Consider the following 23,743-nt stretch of genomic DNA (forward strand, 5'->3'; position numbering starts at 1 on the left):
AAGCTTTCTAGGGCTTCCAAAGCATTTGTCCAACCAAGGCCTGCAAGACTAGTAACTCAACCCACAGCTTTTACCGAGATTCCAAAGCATTTTTCCAAGCAGGGCTTCCAGGACTAGTAACTCAACCCACCAAGGGCTTCTAGAGCATTTGTCCAACCAAGGCTTCCAGGACTAGTAACTCAACCAAAGTTGTTACATGGCTTCCAAAGTGTTTGTCCAACTAGGGCTTCTCGGACTAATAACTCAATCCAAGCTAAGGAAACATGAGAACCAACGAAAGCAAAACAATTAAATAAACCTAAAATATCCATGGCTATCCAAGAAATGGTCAGGCAAGGGAAATCCACTGTCAATCTAGGAAATCCTCCATGCCAATGACATATTATAACCAAGAAACCACATGCATGTTCCATGCATGTCACAACTAGTGAGGAAACATACATGCAAATCGGTACTCGCAAGAAAAACCTATTGTAGTTGTTGATCCCAATGTCCTCTTGCAATTCCCTACTCTTCGTTTTCCTTCTTACTCAAAAACTCCAAGTATGCCACACTCCTCTAAGAGTGCTCCAAGAAACTCTAAGTGTCCAAGAGTATGAGATAGAGAGAATAGAAGAGAGCTCCACCAAAACCTGTCAAGAGCTTACCCACTGATCCTCATAATCATTTTTATCAACCCTCTATTTTCTTCATTTTCCATTATTTTCCATCATTTTCCTCCTCACATGAAACCTATGACCTTTCCAAAGCCTTTGCCATTTCCTTTTCCAATTTCCTTAGCCATAATAAAATGAATGAACACCCACTAGAATGTTTTTCTGACCATTCAGCTTAGAATACGTGTCCCATGGTCGTGGTCTTATATATTTTCACATGGATTAGACACAGAGGGTTGTTGCATATTTAATTATTCAACAACCTTATTTTACAAGTGTTTTTACGATAGCTTAAGCCAAGGATATTACATACTCCCCCCCCTTAAATAGAACATCGTCCTTGATGTTCTTATCTTGTTGGAACACTAACATTTTCTCATAATATAACAATCTAAATAACCATAAATGGAATATTTTCCGTTCGGTAAGGATTTTTATGTTCAATAGGTAGAATCAATAATGTTTGTCAAATGAAATACTTTTCATTATCAATTATTTATGCAATGTCAAATAATATTTCAATCATAATACTTTCACAAGTACTCCAAGAGCACTAGCCTTCTAATCATAAAAATGATAAAAAAAAAGTTGTATCAAGTGGATGTGGTCTTTTATTTAGGGGTTGCACCACTCTTTCTTTCTCACTCGTATTGTTTGTAAATTTATGTCTCTCTCTCCCACAATAATTTCAATCAAATTCAAACTCATGGAATTCATCTCCAACCATTTTCCTCTCATCTCATTGCTTTCACCATAAATTAAGTCATAAGTATATACATTAACAACTTATTTTCTCTATGCATGCATATAGATAAGTCATTTCTCACATGTTCATTTTCTCATACAAACCTACAAACACAACTTGTTTCATCAAAATTGTCACTTAGATAAATTAATAGATCATGCATGCAAAACTATAACACATACAACAACTTGGAGACATGCAACTTACCGTTTATTCTAACATCCAACATCTTTAGATGATTTCAAAATCAATAGCAAAATATAGACATAATTTCATCTGACCGTAGTTAATGTCTAGGAATTATTCACAATCTGAGCATATTCCACCCAACTGTGAACTATCTCCAATAGTTACCCACTAAGCTAAGATCTACTTGCCACTAAAATCAACAACCTCATTGATTCCTTGGTGGTTTCTTCCCAGCAGATTTTTAGTAGTGTCCTGCTTTAAGGTCTGCCAACCTTTTGCCTAGGTCTTTTTGTTTTAGTTTTTTTCGAAAATGATTCTTTTCTTTTTTCTTAAAGCACCCCTTCCTCTCCCAATGTGCTTTATTTTACTCCAGTTAGTATTTCTCTCCAACTAAGTGATTAACATAATATTTCTCTCCCATTATGTTAATATTTTTTATTATTTTCTCCTAAGGATTTTTAGGAGACTTTTAGGGAAGGTCCATCTTGGATTTAACCACCAATAGTTTTTCATAAGCTGACAAGAAGTCTTCTAAAATTGTAGATTTATTTCCTAAATATCTCAAACAATGTATTCATTAACTGAATAATAAAATAAATTATTGCATCATCACATAAGTCTCATCATGGCTTCCATATCCATTCAATCCAATAATAATTAAACGCCTAAAAATCCATTGTAATTTACATAATTTTCCATTTTCATGTTATCATCAAAGTAAAGGAATATTTATGTACACCATGCATCTATACTTGACCCTCAACATGGGTCCCACAATTTGTAAAAGTACATTGATGACAATTCATCACATGTCATACAGGTGGTATACATTCAAAATTTCCACATAACAACAATCATACAACATAGAAAAAAAACATTAGCGTATCTTGCATAACATAGAATTATACTTTATGTAAGGTCCCACCTTACCAACCATGGATATTATAGAGAAATAACAGACTCATTGAACACTAGGACACAATGAGTTTTTTTTTTTAACAATTATCTTGTAGCCATGTAGGCGACAACCATTGGGGAATTTTGGGCAAACAATTTGCAATCATGCAATATACAACCACTATTGTATTTTATCAAATAGTTTGCAAGCATGAAATCTACAAGCATTGAGGGATTTTAACAAACAATTTGCATGCACGCAATCTACAACCATTGAAGCATTTTAACCAATAGTTTGCAAGCATGCGATCTACCGGCATTGGGGAATTTTAGCAATTAGTTAGTAGATATGAAATAATTTTCATAAATAAGCTTAAACTATCAGAGAGACAGTAAAACTAGAATTTAAAAAATAACATGAATCATATTAATGTCATCAATGGTAAAATTTCTACAAAACAACTCAATCGGCAATCACTAGAGGGCAATGATAAATCAACAAAATCGACCAAATTATGTGTCTAAGTTTGAAAAGCACCTTTTTGGAATCAAAGTGGGGGTTACATGGTCTTAAGGTAAAAATACTTGCTAATGTTGAGTTGAATTGCATCCAAAACTCTCAGGGACGCAATTTTTTAAAACAACAAAACTTTGGATCTCATTTACTACTTTTGCCAAATGCATGGAACGCAAACTTTCATCTACAACTCTACATGAAGAAATAAAACCCAACATTATGCTACTATGAGTTTTTCATTGAATTTAGGTTCACTATATGAATTCTACTTGACTCATTGTTCATTTTTAACATCTAAACATGTTCTTTCAATGTATTTTTTTTTAAAACATTCTATTGTCCTCTTCAGGGTTAACCCCAACTTATATATTCTTTAGTTATCACACAAACCATACATGCATTCATTCTTTATAAGCAGTGCATTGCAACTTTGCTCACTTTTTTATGCACCATAGTCATTATTGTAATAATATGCATGCAAAGGTTGGTAATTAACCCTTACTATAACTAGTTAGTTTTCAAGATTGTTCATAGGTGCAATAGACGATTTATTGTCTTTTATCCGCATCCATATTCAAATGTCATGAGCACAACTTTTAAAGAAGCATTATCACTTTCTACTCTTTAATGTGGTCATTAATCATGCATCACACATCTCATGTTAATTTTAGTCTACTACAAGTTCAATTAGAATCATACTTGAGATGATGCCCACTAGCATCATATCTCTGGTTCTTTTTTCTTAATGATTCAGAAAAGGTTCCAGTGTTGCAACCATTTTCTCTGATACCACTTATAACATCCCTAGGTAACCTTGCAGGAAAATGCATGGAGTTAAGAATTTATTTATTTATTTTTAACATTTACCAATGTGTAACTTTCTAAATTACTTTGTATATTCCCTCCATGACCATTATAATAACCATCATCATTACATAAAGAAATATTTAGTAAAAACATAGTGAGTTACACAACCATTTACTACCATTGTTGTAGCATATTAACTTAAACTTCCGAATGTAACATTGCATTAATTCAATGATTATTTTAACTCAGTTAGTTAATCACACTCTTGATAATATAACCATCACATCATGTAAGGAAGATGAAACAAGAAATCACATCATTAGACACCGATATACCCTCGAAACCCCGTAGGGTGAAAACCAACAAATGTATACTTTTATTATTAAACGCCCATGAGAGTGTTCACCCCTCACTCAATAGCTTGTAAAGGAGTCCATCACTTAACCATTTTTTAAAAATAGTATAAATAATTATTATATGAATTGAAGCATAATTAGTTATAGGCTATTACAAACATCATGATATCATTTACCCATGAAGCCATGAAGATTAAGTCTCTGCAACCTTGTTCTTCCCATTAGTGGATCATCCAATAGTTGACATTCCTAAATCTGCATGGACCAACAAATCTTTATCTACCACAACGTTAAATGTGAATTATCCTTTGCACAAGTCAATGTCATTTCCTATCGTTTCTTTTATCATCACACTAGATATCATGATCAGATAAAACATAAAATATTAATTATCCAATAACCAATTTCTATTAGTGACACTTCAACATCTATCCGTGTGCATGCATAAATCATAGACAATGTAATGAAATATATTCTTTAACATCATTGCACATGCATTAGTAACAAGAAAATCATTATCAAGTGTCATCTTTCCAACAAAACACTAACATAATCTTGCATGCACTTTCATATTCTTTCCAATGAAAAGCTAACATACTAGATATTGTTCTTATGCATGCAAATACATAACAATATTTCGGGAGAACTAGCCCAACAAGTAATTTTCTTTGTGCCTACTATTATGTTTTCTTTTCCAAATGGATTAATGCAATAGATTATATACTTATACATGTGAATGCATGTTCTTTTCCAAAAAAAAAAATCCATAGGAGAGTTATTTACAATGACTATTATGTATAAAATGCAAGCTCTATTTCAGACAAAGTTAACATAATATTTATAATTTCGTTCATGCAACTACTTTTCCTCTTCAACAGAAAATAACATGATAGCTTATTGTTCTTGCATGTGAAACATATATTTCTTTCCAAAGGAAACTAACTAAATCTTGCATGGAAATATAAACACATTTCTTTTCCAAGAGATCAAACACATAGCTTTATTCTTTCATGCATGCAAAGAAACACTTTTCTCTTACCAAAATATCTAATGTAATAACTATACATAATCTTTTCCTAAAAGAAAACTAATACCATAGCTAATCCCTTTAGGTGTGGAAATGCATATTATTCTTCCCAAAAGAAGGATAATACAATCAATATTATGCGATTGCACCTTCCTTTCACCAAAAATCCAATTCCAAAAGTATATTTTTCCATGCATGCAAGTGTATATGTTTCTCTAAAGAATCTTCCAAAAGAATCTTAACACAATAAAGAATACATTTACCCATTTTCCTCTCTAAGAATGTTGAAAGTGGTTGGGCGTTTTGAAGCAACTGGAAGTCTGTGAAAGGATGGACATTATCAAAATAATTTCTGATTTGATAACGCCAATTAGGTAATAAACGTCGTAAGTTCTCCATGGCACGCTCCATTGTTCATGTATCAGAAAATAATATAAATAGCAGATTAATAGCTATGACTCACCTTACATCGAAAGCCCTCCTCCTTAGTCATGAATATAAATCGAAAATTAATAGATTAATAGTTGTGGCGCACCTTACATCGAAACCCCTCCTTAGTGAGGAGGAGATGTTTCTAGCTATATATAATAAATAAAAACAGTAAATGTAGTCAACACAAAATCGTACGTTCATGTGTGCATGGTTTGAGATGTGAACCCTATGGACATGCTTCTTCTGCTTTTCTCTTCGCCATGCCTTTCATGCGGACATCTAGAAAGTTGATTTGAGTGGTAGCCACTTGCTTATATAATAATTTTATATTCAATTGAGTGGCATGGTCATATTATTCTAAATATTTTATGCAATATGTCATTGTTAGCATATATATATATATATTTGAAACTGGTCATTTTCCGGTTTTCCTGTCATTATGACACTTTCTAAAATTATTAACAAGTTACCAATGACGTGTTTATTTTGAAATAAATCATATATGACAGCTAAAAATAGTGAAAACGTGTATACGAGCGTCAATTTTAAAGCCTGGTACTAATGATCAGTATGGCTACCATCATAATTGATCCCAAATCACTGCCCATTAAACCTCTTTACGGATGACACCTCAGAAAACAAATGATGGGGTAGAATGAACGAGACACTCAAGGAAATGGCGACTAAGATTAATGAACACCATTGGGTATCAAGGACGCGTATTTATCGAGAGAAGTAAAGTTTTTTTTATTTATCAATGTTTGACTTTTACTTTGTACAGAAATTGAAGTGATCAAAGTTTCATGGCAACTTTTTTTAAAAGGGGTGCGAAAACTTGGAAGAAGCCCGTTTTGGCTTAATTCACTGAATGGTAGATACATCAAATATAATATTGTTGTCTTATAAGATATACAACATAATTTTGTTATGAAATTAGAATCTGAGTGGGGAAGTTATCATTAAACTTTGTCAATTATCACACAAGCTATTTTCCAATTTTTTAATTGGTTTAAGAAGTGAAAATGTACACTGCCAATTTTAGCATGTCCATTTCTCTTGAGGATTGCAGAAAGGAGTCCTCTAGAGGAGGCCCAGGAATTAATTGGATGACCAAAAGTAGTTGGAATTTGGGTTAAAAATTTTCAAAAAATCTTACAATAGCAGTGTTTGAAACTTGTTTTTGACGATGAAAATAGATTCAGCACCATCAAAAACCTCCCAAATACTTAAAATATTGAAATTTAACAACAATAACTTAGATGTCGAAAAATTCCCGTCAGATTTTGATAAAATCTAGCCTAAATTTCCATGATTTTCAAAGAAAAAAAATAAACTGACTGGACTACGGTTTCCAGAAATAATTGTACTGTGACATGAATGAAAGGTACTCTGCTCAAGAATCTTATCCAAACCACCGACAATTAAGGTCTGAATTGCGTGACAAGTGTTCCTTCCAAAGAAAGCACGGTTGCTGTATCTTCCAAGTCGCAAGATTGTGGTATAATCGTTAAATTAACTAGGAAAATTTGGTCCCCAGAAGCCGTCTTCAATCCAGAGAGAGAACTGAAACTATATATGATTGAAAGCTGCTCCAGACCTAATTTCTTTAGTTGAATAAAAGATTGCTGCTCCCCGCCCATAATTCCGATAATTAATGTTTGAATTCCGTGACAAGGGCTCCGTTCAAAGACGCAAGGGTTGAATTCCGTGACAAGGGCTCCGTTCAAAGAAGCAAGAATTACGTTACATTTGTTGCGTAACGCTCCGACTCCGAAGTCACGTCATCTTTCACTACTTCTCATAACCCAAAAGAATTAAGAATAAGAACTACCACCTAGCAGTCAAAGGTTAATATAAATTATAGACTTCTTTAATAGCCAAATCAATTATCAACATAAATAAATATTTCCACGGCACGTTCATCTAGAATATCGAATTTTCAATCTATATTCCATGAATCTGGACTTTCATACCCGCTGATTTCTTTATTCATCTAGAATATCGAATTTTCAATCTATATTCCATGATTCCGGACCCGATTCCTTTGTTCATCTAGAATATCGAATTTTCAATCTATATTCCATGAATCCGGACCTTCATACCCGCTGAGTTCTTTTCAGATCTTGATGTGTATCTTTATAATTTTCTTTGTTTTGAAATTTCAAAGGAAAGCATATCATTATAATTATATATATATATATATATATATATCATTTGATTTATGGTTATTGTTATCAGTGAGGACAACCCTTCATTCTTGTAAATAATAATTATTATAATTATTTAAATTAATTAAAATAATTTTAAATTATGTTTTATAATTAAAAAAATTATCATAATATTTTGTTATACTTATTCAATATAATATATTATAATATTTATTCAATAGAGTGTATTATTAATTTTGTTGATAAAAATACATATTAAATTTATTTATTTTTAAACTAAAAAATATTTTGTAAATTTTTAATTTTTTTTTATTGATAGATTGGTTTAAATTTTTGGGAAGATTTTCTGGCGTAAATCACATTTGAATGCATTCCTAACGTTTGCGTTGACAAATGCATTCAAATGTGATTTATGCCGAAAAATCCTCTGAAAACTTGATATTGATCACAAAGGATCTGTCACAGTTCTCAGTGGATGAGCTTAATGCATCACTGATTTCACATGAACATAGACTGAATAGAGCAGCAAGCTCCTCATTGGAGCATGCCTTCAAGACACAAGTATCATTTGGTCAAGGTCGAGGCAGAGGAAGATCATATGCTAGAGGAAGAGGAAGAAGCCCACACAGAGGTGGAAGAAGCAACCTTTCAAGCTCAAATGGAAGAGGCAGCAATCAAAATCCAAGTCAAGCCCCAAGCCAAAATCAAGCACAAAGTCAGAGGTATGATAAATCTCAAGTTCAATGTCATTACTGTAAGAAGTACGGTCATTATGCAAATGAATGTAGAAAGAAGAAATATGATATTAGTAACAAACCAAGTGTAAATTTCATAAGAGAAAATCAAAACCATGATAGCATGTTTTTAGCTTGTAATGTAGCATAAGAAAAACAAAGTGATATATGGTATCTAGATTCAGCGTGTAGCAACCACATGTCAGGAAACATAGAAATGTTTTTTGATCTAGATGAAAGTGTGAAATCTGAAGTGACATTAGGGATTGATATCAAAGTCTCTGTCATGGGAAAAGGTAGAGTTAATATCCTAACAAAGAAGTGGGAGAAGAAATACATCTTTGATGTTTACTTTGTCCTCGGTATGAAACATAATCTCATGAGCGTTGGACAGCTCATGCAAAAAGGCTACAATGTCTTCTTCAAAAATTATGTGTGCACAATTTTGGATAGGCCTCCAAGAAGACAGTTGATTGCAAAGGTTCAGATGATAGACAATAGAATGTTTCCCCTAATAATAATATCAGATTTGCAGAAAGAAGGTGCACAAGCACAACTATCTATGAACTCACAAGAAAAGGGAAGAAAAGGGACAGCTGTCACACAAGTAAACTTTCAAGCAGAGGTAAAAGATGAAAACTGGTTATGGCACTTGAGATTTGGACATTTCAACTTCAGAGGTTTGAATTTGCTGCATAGGAAAGGCATGGTGAAGGGTTTACCACTCATAGAAAAACAAGACAACATATGTGAAAGATGTATCTTGGGCAAGAAACATAGAGAGACATTTCTAGTAGGAAAGTCAGTGAGGGCAAAGGCACCTTTGGAGATTGTCCACTCAGACCTATGTGGACCAATGCAAAAACCATCAATTGGTGGCAGCCACTATGTATTGATCTTCATAGTTGATTACATAAGGAAGACATGGGTCTTTCTCCTAAAACATAAAAGTGAAGTGTTTGAGCGCTTTCACCAATTGATCCAGGTGGATCTCGAGACACTAAGGGGATGGATAAGAATCGAAATTCAAAATGGCAGAATGGAGAATTTGGTGGCATCAATTGAAAGGGCTCATCTTCCTGATCGCGGTGGCGTGAACGGTTTGTCAATCTGAGCTTGTATACAAAAGATAGAGCTCCTCAAAGTTTGGTATGGCAGGGCAAAAATGGGGCACAAAGTGCGCCACATGGTATCCCAGTTAGTACAAAGGACCCACATGGCATCCCATCAAACTCCGACACATGGCAGCCCGTCATTGACCTTCTAAACCTGCACTAGCAACAAGAAAACCATTTTTAAGTTAAAATTATATAACAAAAATTAGTTTAAAATATGGTTATATAAACCATATCAAAACAAAATATATATTTTTAGATTAACTCATATAAAAAAATTTAATATATAAATATATTTCATATAAAAACCAAACCCAAATGGGGGGCAACAAATATTGGTTGGTTAATATATAGTTCAAACATACAATGCATATGGGGGAGACACTGTATGATATCATATAACATATATGGTATGTAAAACAAAATATGTAACCAACATATAATGCATGGTGGAGTGGTTATAACAAAATGTAACCAACGTATATATTCACATTACCCAAACGCATATGGTTGACCACCGAAACGGGCATGGCTTGGGTAGGCGGCCATGTGGTGGTCCCGCCCAGGCCTAGAATTTCAAAATTTTTTTGCCTGTCAAATTAAAATTTGACGACATTTTTTTATTTTTTTTACCTTTCATTTTACGTTTTAACCAAATATGTGAGTGTCACGGAAAACACTATTTTAACAATTTTTGTAAATTGATTCCACAAAAAATAAGTCATGAAATGGAGGCTGATAATGATGGCTGATAATGACTGTTATTTATACTGATTCTTGTTAGATTGAAATTGCAGATTTGTACTCTATCAGATTTATAACTCAGATTTATAAAATTTTTGCAAAAAGCTTACAATCCACGGACTATAAATAAATTATCTAATGAGATTATAAATAAATCGTGGACTATAAATAAATCATCTAGAGAAAATACAGAAAAGTTGTGTAATAATAAACAGTGATTATATTTCATTAAAAGTCAAACTTTCTGGAGAAACTACAATTTTTTTTATCAATAGGAATATCTCAATACATAGATCCTCTATTAAACATAAACTAGAAGAATTTTCAAAGCTCAAGAATCCTTCTTGACTTTGTATCTATCCATATCTCATATACTGCATGCCAATCAACATTAGATGATTCAGGTCCATTCAAAGATACTCTCATTAGAGCATCTAGTGTATCCAACCCAAGCCTTGATTTTCTAATGTCCTTGATGATGTTTTGCTTAGAAAATCCCCTTTCACAATCCACTATACTTGCAGGAATAGTGAGGACAGCTTGCCATAATTTCATCATATTAGGATAGGTTTTGTGCCATTGTTTTGTGTTACGAAAGACTTTCCATGCTTCTTTCATAGAAAACCCCTCACAAGCCAGATTTAATGAATCAACAAAAGGGTGCAACTCTCTTTTACAAGCCTTAACATCAAATAAAGCTACAAATCCAACATCACTGGATACGGTATGTTGCAAATGTTGAAAAAGCTTTAACAACCAACGCTCTGAATTTTTCTCACGACTACGATGCTCTTCTGAATAATAACAAGGGCTGAACAATTTCGCTGCATTAAAAAGATGAAGGTATGGAAATATTTCATTCAAAGAGTCTATCAGAGTCTCTATATAACCTTCAGTGAGTTGCTGACAACTCTCTTGTGTACCTTTAATACAAGGTTTCATAGATTGTTTCCTTGCTTCATTGGATTCAATATCCATGGCTGAGATAGAGATGTATTGTAACTCATGTCTATCTACAACTTTCCCTTCATCTTTAATATCAATGTATCCATTTTGAGAATCATTTAAAAACTTTGAAAGATAAGTTGTGCCTTCTGCAAATGTCTCTTTTCTCAAAAACCATCTAGATAATGTGCTTATAGTTACTTCAAGAGCCAACCCAATAGTTGTAATGTCTACATTTTCTTCTTGAAAAGTCAAATTCAACTTGTTCAATTCCCCTAGCACATCAGCAAGCATATGTAAACAAAACTGGACAGAATATATTCTTGTCTTATCATACCAAGATGAAGTTTTTTTTTCATTTTTCCACAAAGTTAAAATTGCTGGCATAAGCTTCACAAGCCTTATAATAACTTCCCCCCTGGATAACCATCTCATTGAATGTATTTGTAGAACATCAAGAACATCAATTTGCATGACTCTAAGCAAATCATTAAGTTCGCTATTTCTCTTTGGAGAGTTTTGAACCCATGAATACACTTTGTTTGCAAATTTTTCAACAAATAATAACTCAGGGAATTTCTTAGAAGCATCTGCTGCTGCTAAAGACTCACGATGAGCCACACAATGAACTGTAATAAGGTTTGGATTGTTCTTTTTCAAAAATGAAACAAAGCCATTTTCATGTCCAATCATTGCTGAAGCTCCATTTATAGAAACAACTATCAAATCTTTATATTGAAGGCCTCTGACATCTATTAATTGATTGACACTATCATATATTGTTTTTCCTTTTCCATCTACTACATCTTTGAGCTTCATAAACTGCGAGATAGGTGGCCCGAGACCCTTTGAGTCTAAATATGTTGCATAAATAACAAGGTGTTGCTCTAAGGTTCGATCAGTGCTTTCATCAACCATCAATGAGAAGAAAGGACTTTCCAACATATTTTTTATCTGAATCTGTTCAAGATGTTTTGATATGCAATATATAAAATCATTTGCAAACTTACGATTAGTGTAGGAAGAGTACTCTTGAGACTTTGGCATATTTGGAGTTTTTGCATCCATTAGAAATTTGCAAAGCTTCTCATACTTTGATAGAGATAAATCTTCTTGACAAGTGAAATATGATATTTTCATTGTAGAAATCACTCTTTCCTTATTGGCATCTCTCATCTGTCTAATATGATCTGGAATTGGTTTCATCTTTCCCTCTAATGCATTAATCCATCTTTCCTTAGCATCTTTATGCGCCCGTGATTTTTCATGAGTAACAAGAGCATCATGTTGTAATGTGGTGCAACCATTCCCTAAACCCCATGGTCCATTCATCCTATACTTCTCACAATAGTTACACTTCATAGTTATTTTATCATCAAACCTCACATAATTCAACCAAACAAACTTATTTAACCATTCCATGCGAAATTGTCTTTTTGTTTGCACTTTCATTTCTGAATTATCACCAACCTCTTCTTCAAATTCATTTGTTTCTTCATCTACATCATGTTCAGAAGAACTTCCAAAAATTTCATGTAATTGTTGTTCCACATGAGCATTATGGGTTTCTTCAAGTGTTTCTGAATTCTGTTGAGTCTCAGAAGTTTTCCCTTTTGTCCATCCATACATTTCCCCAATTGTAACTTGTACCTTTCTCTTTTGAGACATTAGTAGGTTTGTGACCACCTGTATAAAATATATATATAAAAACTAAAATTCATTAAATAAAAAATGAATATAACAATGGACAACATTGTAGAATAAATAAGCAGAACATAAATATATCTGAAAATGAACTTCAGCCTGCTAAAATTTGCATTCCAAATATGCAACAAACCAAACAGAGACTCCAGCATTATCAATTTAATGTGAAAGTAAATAGCCGCAATTTAATGTGAAAGTAAATAGCCGCATACTGCCTCAGAAATAAGATTTGGGGGAAAGAACCGGAATAGTTAGCCGGAAATTATAGAGCAAACAGGTTGAGTGCAGCGGCCCAGAAATGGAGAAAATTACCAAAGTATTCAGTGTAGACAGATCATACTTGTTAAATACTATACACCATCACAACAGCAAAGGAAAAAACAACCCTTGCAAGTCCACCAAAAGACCCCGACGAAATCTAAACTACGAGCACTGTTGTGTGATATAGAAAAGATTAATTAATTATGAACAGTGCAAATTCCCTCCAGACACCAGACGATAACAACCTTCAAATGAGGAAAAAAAACAATGGCATAGAAATTACTCAATATCCGGATGCATGTGAGCGCTGTAACACAGTCAACCTATTTTTTACTATCTTCAACCTACACGGCGAAACAGCCCAAAAACCTCAAAAAGATTCAAAAAGGGGAGAAATCTATGAATATAAACCACGTTGCAAATTCTTTGAAGAAGGAATATTTTTCATGGTTCATTGCAATTTGCATGTTCGTGACACTGAAATTCTTCTAAATACATTTTCAAACCTATGATGTGTATACTTTTGAATGGATCCGTACTGGATTTTTTCGCGTTGTGGAATTTTTTTCATAACAATTGTATTTAAATACGTCTTCGTAATCAAATCTCGCCAGTATGCCATGGAGATAGCGAACGAGTACAGTGACGATCATCTACTTCAGCGCCCCCAAATCGAACAGGCCCATGTTTGACCTAAAAAATTGGTATATATATTAACAATTTCGACGTATCAAGAAAGGAAGACAGTTTCTTCAAAGCTTTCCGTGATTATATTGACATTAATTGTTGGAATAAGCAGCTTCCTATTTGGATATGATACTGGTTAGGTTTTATTCTTATTATGCCTTTAGTAGTGTATTTGAGCTTGGCCAGACCAGTTTTAACAGAAAAATTGGAAAAATATTTAACAGTGTTAGGCAAGAAGGGTCAATGCTATGAAATATTGCAAGCATTGCATGATTTAATGCGTAGATTACTTGAAACGAAGATAAAATGTGATGTGATTGATTTTTTTGGTAATGTAGCAGGTTTTGTCGAAGTAATTGTTAAAATTTGCGATGTGAAGGAAATTTGTAAATTTTAGTAAGATTTAGCTCAAATATTTGCTAAAGAGACGAAATTTTCTGCAAATGAAGGCAATTGACAGTAGCTATTACGAAATACGGTGGCAAGATAGCTAAATAAAATTAAAACTTGGTCATTTTCTTCGATTTGAGGCCATTGTTGTCCCTAGGGCTTAAAATTGACTATTGACCATGTTGTAATGTAGTCGAAAATTTGTGAGATTCTGCTATAATTGTTATTGTTGGGAACATATTTTCGTGGATCTAAGTACCATATCTTCTTTTTGGAAATAAAACAGAACACGATGATAAATGTTCTCGTGGAGGAAAAATATTTTATTTACTGTGCCTATCTTCAAGTTTTGAAAGTTGAGAACATAGATTTACCTAAGTTCAATTTTGGTCATTTTCTTTCTGGGATCTTGGTCTTGTATCGCGTGTATATTCCTAAAAATAGTGCCGTAAAACCTGCAAATCGCCTTCCAATTGCCTCTCATAGGGCTTTTCAACTGTGAATACTAGACCTTTTAAAAGCCTAACCCTTTCTCTGAGAATGGAACTTCATTGAACCAGAGCTTTCAAGGGGAACCACTGGTAGAAGAAGAGCATTTATTATTATATAGAAAAGTTAGTTTAAATTTGGAGATGGATTTCCTTCCTGTTGTTTCACCTTGTATTTTTAGGAGTCGCCACTATAATTTCAATGAAAAAATACAACCAATATGTCACTAACAACCTAAAATGTGCAGACCATGAACATTAGACCTGTATAATTCAACGTCAATCACAAGTAGACTTGTATTTCAACGCCTACCACAATTACAGAAGAAAAGCTCTGGCCAAGGCATGTCTGACTACTCGCTGGGGTTGTTGTCTATTGCTTAGACAGCGTTTCAACTAATTATTTGGTAAATGCCAAACTTACAGAACATTCTAAAAGATTTCTCTTTAAGTAAAAACGCCTTCAAGAAAAGACCACGAGGCACGATAAAAAAATCTTTAATATGACAAAGGAACTAATTATTTGGTAAACGCCAAACTTACAGAACATTTTAAAAGAATTCTCAAGTAAAAACGCCTTCAAGAAAAGACCACGAGGCAAGATAAAAAAATCTTTAATATGACAAAGGCTATCTGGTCAACTTACAGAAATTGGATTTTCATTGCCATCAGACACAAAGAACTACCATTAATACACAACTATTTCATATATATATATAACATTTAGCAATTTTCTCAACATATTTATTACAGAGACAATGGGTTGGCCATTCAGTGATTTGTTCACAATTCATATTGCGAAAAGACAGACAAAACAACACGTATTCAATCCAAGCACGTATTCAATCCAACCATTGCTCTGGTAAGAAATCGACTCAGGCTAAAAACGGAGCAAGAAAATAGATAAGGATTAATGCAATCTATTCATTGCATTAATTCAGTGCAAACAACACACCTTTATCCCAAAATTTGACAGGCAAAATAAATATCTACCCCAAAATTAAACCAGGATTTAAACTCTAGAAACAAAACAAATGAGTTCAATGTTAACCGCCAAAGCGGTAGAGGGTTTTGCGGCCTGCCCAGGCTGCCCTGCCTCTTGAGGGCATAGACAACATCCATGGCGCCGCTGTGACATTCGAACATACCACTTGGCACTACCGATAAAAAAAAGCCAGTGAGTGATTGACATACCTGCAAATAGTGACCGGTAGCAGATTCTGGGTCGCGTCCAAACAGCAACTATATCGAAACAGCTCATCTAAAATAGTAACAACACAGTAAGGACTCAGGACTCCAGGAGCATTACTGTATAGTGTGGGCAAGTTCAAAAACAAACATAAAAATACCATCTGCGGGAAGAGATATACTGGTATCATGTATGGCCGCGGCCCGCAAGTTGCAACCCAAACACAAACCTTTAACCAAGCGATGAAATTAATGAAAATTCATAGCGTTTTCGAATTTGAGAACACTCCAGAATCCTGATAAGATTAACTCGTACGCTTGACTTGACAAGAACTGCAGAATTTTACGTTAATGAAACCTAAAGCACTTAATTTCAGTAAACGTGGCCGAATGAGGATAAAGGCTGAACGGCGAAAAGAAAAACAATTAATTTGGAGAACGCATCGTATACTCCAGGCTGGTATGCACACAAGGGATTAATTAAGCCATAGCCCGTATGACTCAACCTAGTACAATAGTCACAGACTTCAAGAGATAGGTATTACAGGTATTATAATTTTTTATGTTTTTTTAATGAAGTTAAACGTCAAAATGATGGGTTGGGAAGGTATACCACGCGTCTAACTTGACGCGGAAAACTTTCTCCGTGCCGTCAAATACGTTCTAAAATCGAAAATACGTCCTGTGGGACGTCAAATTCCAGGCCTGGTCCCGCCACCTAAGGCCATCCAAAATGTACGGACCATTAAAGTGCCGGTTAATGCATTCCGTAGGCTTGGTTGGGATGGAGATGGGTGCGGTCCTGTGAAGTACGGGCCCACCCCCCAACGATGAGTTAAATATATGGTTGTAAACTATACGCTTGGGTTTTGTAAAATCACATATTTTATATATATGTGTTAAAAATAAAACCCATAACAACCAAACCATGGTAAATCCGCCCATGAATTTATATAAACTCAGTTTTTTACGTGTGCTGGGAAGAGGAGGACTGCACGAATTTCGACACAGGAGCGGACACGCAAATCGAGGTAGTTTAATAATTTTTCAACGCAGGGACCATGAATTTTGTAGGGGGCAAAATTTTCAACTTCTTAGAAATTGACAAATTTTATATGGTTTTTATACTTCTCATTGCCACGAGTGCAATGGTGCTGTCTGTTTTTTCATTAGAGGTCTGCATTTTCGGTCATTTCCAGATTGCACGTGGAACCATGATTTCAGCGAAAACAGGGAGGAGAGCCATGAGCGATGAAATTCTCCCAAGGAGGTAAAATTTCACTTTGTCAAAATATGGTCGAGTTTATACTTGTTTTTCATGGTTTTTCATAGGGATCCTAATGGTGAAGTCAGATTTGACATCTAAGCAACGGATTTTCAGCTAATTCCTGAAACAGAGTCCTTGAAGAATCCCGAGGGAATCTAAAAGATTCCTTGAGCTCTGAATTTTCAAATTCTCAGAATTCGGATTTTGGATAGTCGTTTCAGCACTATTCGACGCCACAAATATGATGTTGTATTCAGATTTGTCTTTCTCTCATTTCTTCTTTCAGTCACTTTTCTAAGTGCCAGTGCAGATGTCCATCTTCATGTGCGAACAATGTTCTTATTGCGATCGATGATGTGAGATCGATGTTTCAGCAAGCTTTAGCACTTTGACAGCCTTTGCTTCTGATGACCCTTGGTGGCGAGGTATATGATGTGCTCATGTACTTCTTCATTGTGGCCTAATGTAATGTATGAATTGAGGGGATTATCATGAGATTATTCTTTTCATTTCTTAACTATGGGTTAAATTTATAAAATTCTAAAATTTCAATATATTTATTTTAATTTTTTAAATTTTAATACATTTACATTAACCATTTTCAGTAAATCATGAAATTATGAGAAAGTAATTTTTTGCTAAGTGAGATTTGTGAAGCTCAAAAGGTATTCTAAATATATTGTGCAAAATATTTGCTATAGGGAAAAGGGGTATTTTAAATATTATGTGCAAAAACATATTTAACAAAAATGCCAATCAAATTAAACCTCGATGTTATAATGTATAAAGTCGACTTTGTTCCTCCATTCATATATGTCTTCATTTTTTTTTTACTCTAATTTAATTATAATTAAACCAAGCAAGAGTATCTAGAATGCAACATTTGTTTAAATGTGGCAATTAGTTCATACTTTTCAAAATTCAATAATTAAACTAAGCAGCGCTAGCTATATAGCCTTGTTCCCCGTTGCCGAATGTTGTGAAACTTTATCTTTATAACTCATTTCTTATTATTTTTAATAACATTAACATTCATGTAATAATACTTATTTTAAATATTTAAAAATATTTCATAATTTTTTTATCTTCTACCTTATCCTAAACTTAAAATTAATAAATTGTATCATTTACCTTCTTAATTGTTGAAACAACAATTTTGATATTTAAAAAGAAATTTAAAAAAATTATTTAAAAAAAATAATTTAAGAGAAGAAGAAGTAGCCTAATGTAGTTTAAATTTCTTACTGGTTGAAACAACAATTTTGATATTTAAAAAGAAATTTTAAAAAATTATTTAAAAAAACATAATTTAATATAAGAAGAAGTAGCCTAATGTAGTTTAAATTTGTTTAGAAAATTATGGAAATTTAGATTTTCATACAATTTGACAGAATTTTTATTAAATTTATATTACAGTTGTGAAGATTTAAGATTTTTATAATGTTATAAAAAAAATTTAGAGATTTTTTAAAATATTGAATCGATTTACACCATCAAAAACACACTTTTACCACCAAATTGAAAAAAAAAATTATGCATTATACTCGTAACATCTACTTTCTCCCACATGTTTGGATGGCATGAGAGAGAGTCAAAGTTGTTTTCGGGTCAATGACGGGATTTTGTATGGTCTGAGAGAGAGTCAAAGTTGTTTTCGGGTCAAAGACTACATGTATATTTATTCAATGGTATGAAATTCTATTGCTCTGGCCAGTATATTACCTAATACCCTGTAACCCGATCCTTCACTTAATACTCAGTAACCCAATTCGTCCTCCTCTTCCAGTTTCGTGACCCATGCAGCAGAGTAGCATGAAAATGCAAGGATATAATTTTATGTGTCTCATAGCGTTTCTAGTTTTCAATATTTTCCAGTATTTTGGCAGGTTACCTGCACTCGTTTGCTGCGTTAACGCTCTGTCGGAAGATGGAGCCGCCCTTTTACAAATCAAGTCATCTTTTGTGGTTCCAAAGAATGTTCTTTCAAGCTGGACAAACGGTGTGGATCCATGTAAGTGGGAAGGTGTGCAGTGTAGCACCCATGTAAGGCGGGTTATTTCAATTTCCCTACCAAATAGAGGTCTGTCTGGCCGTCTTTCCAGTGCAATAGGAAAGATGCCTGCCCTGCAGAAGCTCGATCTTTCGGGCAATAACTTGTCGGGTGCTATTCCTGGCCAAATAGCCAACTGCTCTCAGCTTCGTCAACTCAATCTCGCTAGCAATTCCTTAACAGGCTTCATCCCTCCGGATATCGGGAACTGCAGCCTTCTTACCGTTCTGAATATCAGTACCAATGATATTTCTGGTTTTATTCCATCTGAACTGGGTAATCTCGTGAGCCTGATTACTCTGTCGTTAAATACAAATAAACTCAGTGGTGTCATTCCATCGTCTCTGGGAAGGCTTGCCAATCTCGATACCATTAGGGCAGAGTCGAACTACTTCAGTGGCTCTGTACCACCCGAAATAGGCAATTGCAGTAAACTGCGCATTTTGATCTTGAAAGAATCAGGATTGCGAGGAAGGATTCCTTGGGAAATTGGGAATTTGAAAAATCTTGTTATGTTGTCCCTGTTCGGCAACAATTTGACGGGTACTATCCCTCGTTCTATCGGCAACTGCAGCAGCCTTGAAACCATTGCTGTTTACGAGAACTTGTTACATGGTACGATACCAAGGGAGATAGCTCGGTTGGAAAATCTGAGACATCTATGGTTTTATCAGAACCATATTACAGGCTCAATTCCTGCAGGATTTTTCAGTGGACTGCTCAAATTGGAGTCGTTTGATGCATCTCTCAATAATCTGAGTGGGGTTATACCATATCAAATGGGCAATCTGAAGAATTTGAGAGTCTTGCAATTAGATTTCAATAACATGTCAGGTTCGATCCCCTCATCCTTTGCCAATCTTACAAACCTGCAGTCGCTAGGCCTATCTTACAATAATTTTGAAGGCACTTTGCCTGAAGGAATCGGCCTCCTTCCCAATCTGACAATGTTGTATCTCAGTAAGAACATATTCAAAGGTCCGCTGCCTCCTGCGCTTGGGATGCTCAGCAACCTCGAGCTTCTTGATTCATACTCCAGCGGACTGAACGGATCCATTCCTTCAGGGTTATGCAGCGGTAAGTCGTTGACCCAGCTTGCCATGTTCGACAATCGGCTCGAGGGGAACATCACCAGCCTTCTACAGGACTGCGTCTCACTACAACGCGTCAGGCTGCAGAACAACCTCTTCACGGGCTTCATACCAAGTAATATTTCTATGCTCTCGGCCTTGTATTACCTTGAGATTTCTTACAACAACATCCATGGAAGTATACCTTCTTCCATTGGACGGTTGCAGAACCTTACAGATCTCCTCCTTGCCCACAACAATCTGAGTGGTGCCATTCCTCCCGAGATAGGAGAGTTGAGAAATCTGGGAAGGCTCAATTTGAGCCGCAATAATCTCAGTGGAACCATTCCTCCAGAAGTAGGGAACTTAATTAATTTGGAGGTTTTAGATTTGAGCGGAAACTGGTTGGAAGGAAGCATACCGGCAGCCTTGGTCCATCTTACGAATCTGTTGACATTAAACTTGAGTGTAAACGCATTAACAGGAAGAATCCCCAGTTCCCTGGGGTATTGCAGACAATTAAGCGAACTATACCTAGCTAGAAATAAGCTGAGCATGACCATTCCTTTGGAGATGGGAAAGCTTGCAGCCAGTCTCAGATATGGGTTGGATCTAAGCTGGAACAATCTATCTGGATCTCTTCCTCCTCAGATAGGAAACTTGCAGTTACTTGAATCCTTGGACCTCTCCCATAACCGCCTGTCTGGTAATATTCCTCAATCTCTCACAGATATGATAAGCCTAGATCATTTCAACTTCTCTTTCAACCTATTCACAGGGGCCATTCCTTCATTAAGGGCATTTTTACAAGGCCCGCAGAATGCATTTGAGGGTAATCCAGGCCTTTGCGGACCACCAACAAGGAACAATTGTTCGGATTCAGAAGTAGCAGGTAAAAAGGAAGAATTAAGCTCAGCTGAAGTGGCAGGGATTACCGTTGCCTGCATTGGGACCCTAATTATTCTCATGCTTGCGCTGCTATACGTTTTAAAAGCGTCAAAGCCGAACAGTAATAGACACAACAAGTGTACTATTTTTTCAGGAGATGGACAACTCGGTATAGTCAAATACAGAGATATAGTGGAAGCTACAGACAACTTCAGTGATGATTACGTCATCGGCTCTGGCACATCCGGCATGGTCTACAAGGTGATGATTCCAGGACAGGACAAAATCCTTGCTGCCAAATGCTTAAAATTAGCAAATCATCATCAGGACAATATTCAATATCGCAGTCTGAGGCACGAGATCGAATCATTGAAATACGCCCGTCACAGAAACATCCTGCGTCATCGGGACCTGATAACAGAGCATGATGGAACGAATGAGGTAATAGTTCTTTTGTGTGACTACATGGTCAATGGATCGTTGTGGGAATATCTGGGCGGAGCATCGAAACGTCCTAATCAGAGGCTGGACTGGAGGACTCGGTATAACATTGCAGTGGGCGTGGCAGAGGGACTCAAATATCTGCACCAAGACTGCGAACCTCCAATAATTCACTGCGACATAAAGTCTGCCAACATATTGCTGGATGATGAATATGTAGCACACATCGCAGACTTTGGACTTGCAAGGCTAGTGAAGAATTCATCAATAGATTCTGAATCAAGTTCTCTTCTAGGAGGGACTCATGGCTACATTGCTCCCGGTACTAAATCTCCATGCGTTTTCTCTTTGATCGTCACGCATTTATTTTTGTTTTGAAATGTAATCGTAGAGATCATCATATTCTATGTCACGCTAATACATTAATGTTATGTGCAGAATGTGGGTATGGAGTGAAGGCATCGACGAAGCAAGATGTGTATAGCTTCGGAGTGGTGTTGTTAGAAATGGTAAGCGGAAAACCTCCTGTGGTAGAAGAGGAGAATCAGGAATTTGTACATCTAACTGCATGGGCTGCGAAGAAGGCCAAGGAAGGGAGAATGGATGAAATAATTGATAAGGATTTGAGAAGGAGCAGTGATTATAATAACAACATGAAGGATGAAATATTGAAGATAATTGAGATTGCCACATTTTGCACTGGATCTGCTCCCAATCTCAGGCCGTCGATGAACGTAGTTCTTGACATGTTTAATCGCCTACAGTCACATTCACGGTAATGAACAGAATTGTACCAGCACGCACTGTTAGAATTGTAATTACATTTTATGTATAAACAAACATCCGAGTCTAGTGATGCATAACGATTTAATGTTCGAGTCAAGTCAAGTGTGGTTTATGAAATAGTTAGTCCCAGAAAAGTCAAAAGTCAAGTCTTGTTTGCATAATTTTATATTTAGTAAGTTTGGTATTTATATTATTGTAATGAAAAGTATGACGATATTGCCAGCACTTTCAAGGGTTTTCTTGTGAATTTGATAACAATTAATTGTGATAAGACACATTGGGATGCATTATGTTCTTGGAAATGGTTTTTTTACCAATATTATGAAAAATATTCACAAGGCTTTTAACTATTAATTTTTTTTTAATGAAATTTTAATTACTTCAAGACCTAAACTTTTTCCTAATAATAATGATACACTTAGATTTTAACAAAGATAAAAATAATTGATATTTTGTTATAATAGATTTTGAATTGGAATATAGTTTAATGGTTTTGTATGATTGATAATGAATAGCTCAATTGGATAACTTGCCTCCATATGCAATCCAATTAACTTCATGTCAGAACGTGATAGTATCGAAGAAAAGGTTGGACACTACAAGAATTTTTTCACTAAAAGATTGTGCACAAACTTCCTCTCTAATTTCATTCATAGTATAATCAACTCCAAGCAAATCTATCATCATCTAGTCATCAAACACAACTTGTCTTGATGAAACAACAATTGGAATAATGTGAATAATTACACTATTGAAGCTACTGCTATGGTCCTCTTGGTTGCCTATTGAATATGCTATTTTGAGTTTGCTGCTAACAATGATATTGCATAGTGTGATAGTGGTTACATAAATGAGTCTGAGTTCAGATTTTGGGACTATTGATTAGCTAGAATTTGGCGTAGCATTGAATGAGTAAGAGGGTATTTGTTCATGAGCATTGCATGGCAAGGTCTTATGATGTTATGGATCTATGAACTCATAGTATCATGATGGTTGCATTGAGTTAATTAACGAGATCTTTAGAGTTGACTGGCTTGATGATGATAGATTGTTTTGGCAAAGAGTTTGACTTGATATTGGACAGTGTCTGGCTTGGTTGATGAGCAAAGAGTTTGAGTTGGTTAGTGTTTATGAGATTTGGCTTAGTATATCAGTGATTTGGTTGCATAGGGGTGACTGGTATCTTGGAAT

At 35.0% G+C, this 23,743-nt stretch overlaps 1 protein-coding gene across 1 annotated transcript; it reads left to right on the plus strand.

The window, feature by feature from the left end:
* Positions 1-16,401: 16,401 nt before the first annotated feature.
* LOC149247739 (uncharacterized) lies at positions 16,402-22,545 on the plus strand. Its single transcript, XM_089445273.1, has 4 exons — positions 16,402-16,510; positions 16,630-16,657; positions 19,204-22,088; positions 22,205-22,545. Exons 1-4 carry the CDS (start codon positions 16,402-16,404, stop codon positions 22,543-22,545), a joined length of 3,363 nt encoding a protein of 1,120 aa, XP_089301399.1.
* The last annotated feature ends 1,198 nt before the right edge of the window (positions 22,546-23,743 follow it).

Source organism: Pinus tabuliformis, chromosome 7 (assembly GCF_031772625.1).
Source record: "Pinus tabuliformis cultivar Carrire ecotype Pingquan chromosome 7, CPIR1, whole genome shotgun sequence".
NCBI classification, from domain to species: Eukaryota; Viridiplantae; Streptophyta; class Pinopsida; order Pinales; family Pinaceae; genus Pinus; species Pinus tabuliformis.

Bases quoted from the DNA above. Each gene is read 5' to 3' on its own strand.
- LOC149247739 (XM_089445273.1), top strand. From the start codon at position 16,402: ATGAAACCTAAAGCACTTAATTTCAGTAAACGTGGCCGAATGAGGATA. The intron at 16,511-16,629 runs GTATGCACACAA...TTTTTAATGAAG, and splicing joins GCATCGTATACTCCAGGCTG to TTAAACGTCAAAATGATGGG. The intron at 16,658-19,203 runs GTATACCACGCG...GTATTTTGGCAG, and splicing joins CAAAATGATGGGTTGGGAAG to GTTACCTGCACTCGTTTGCT.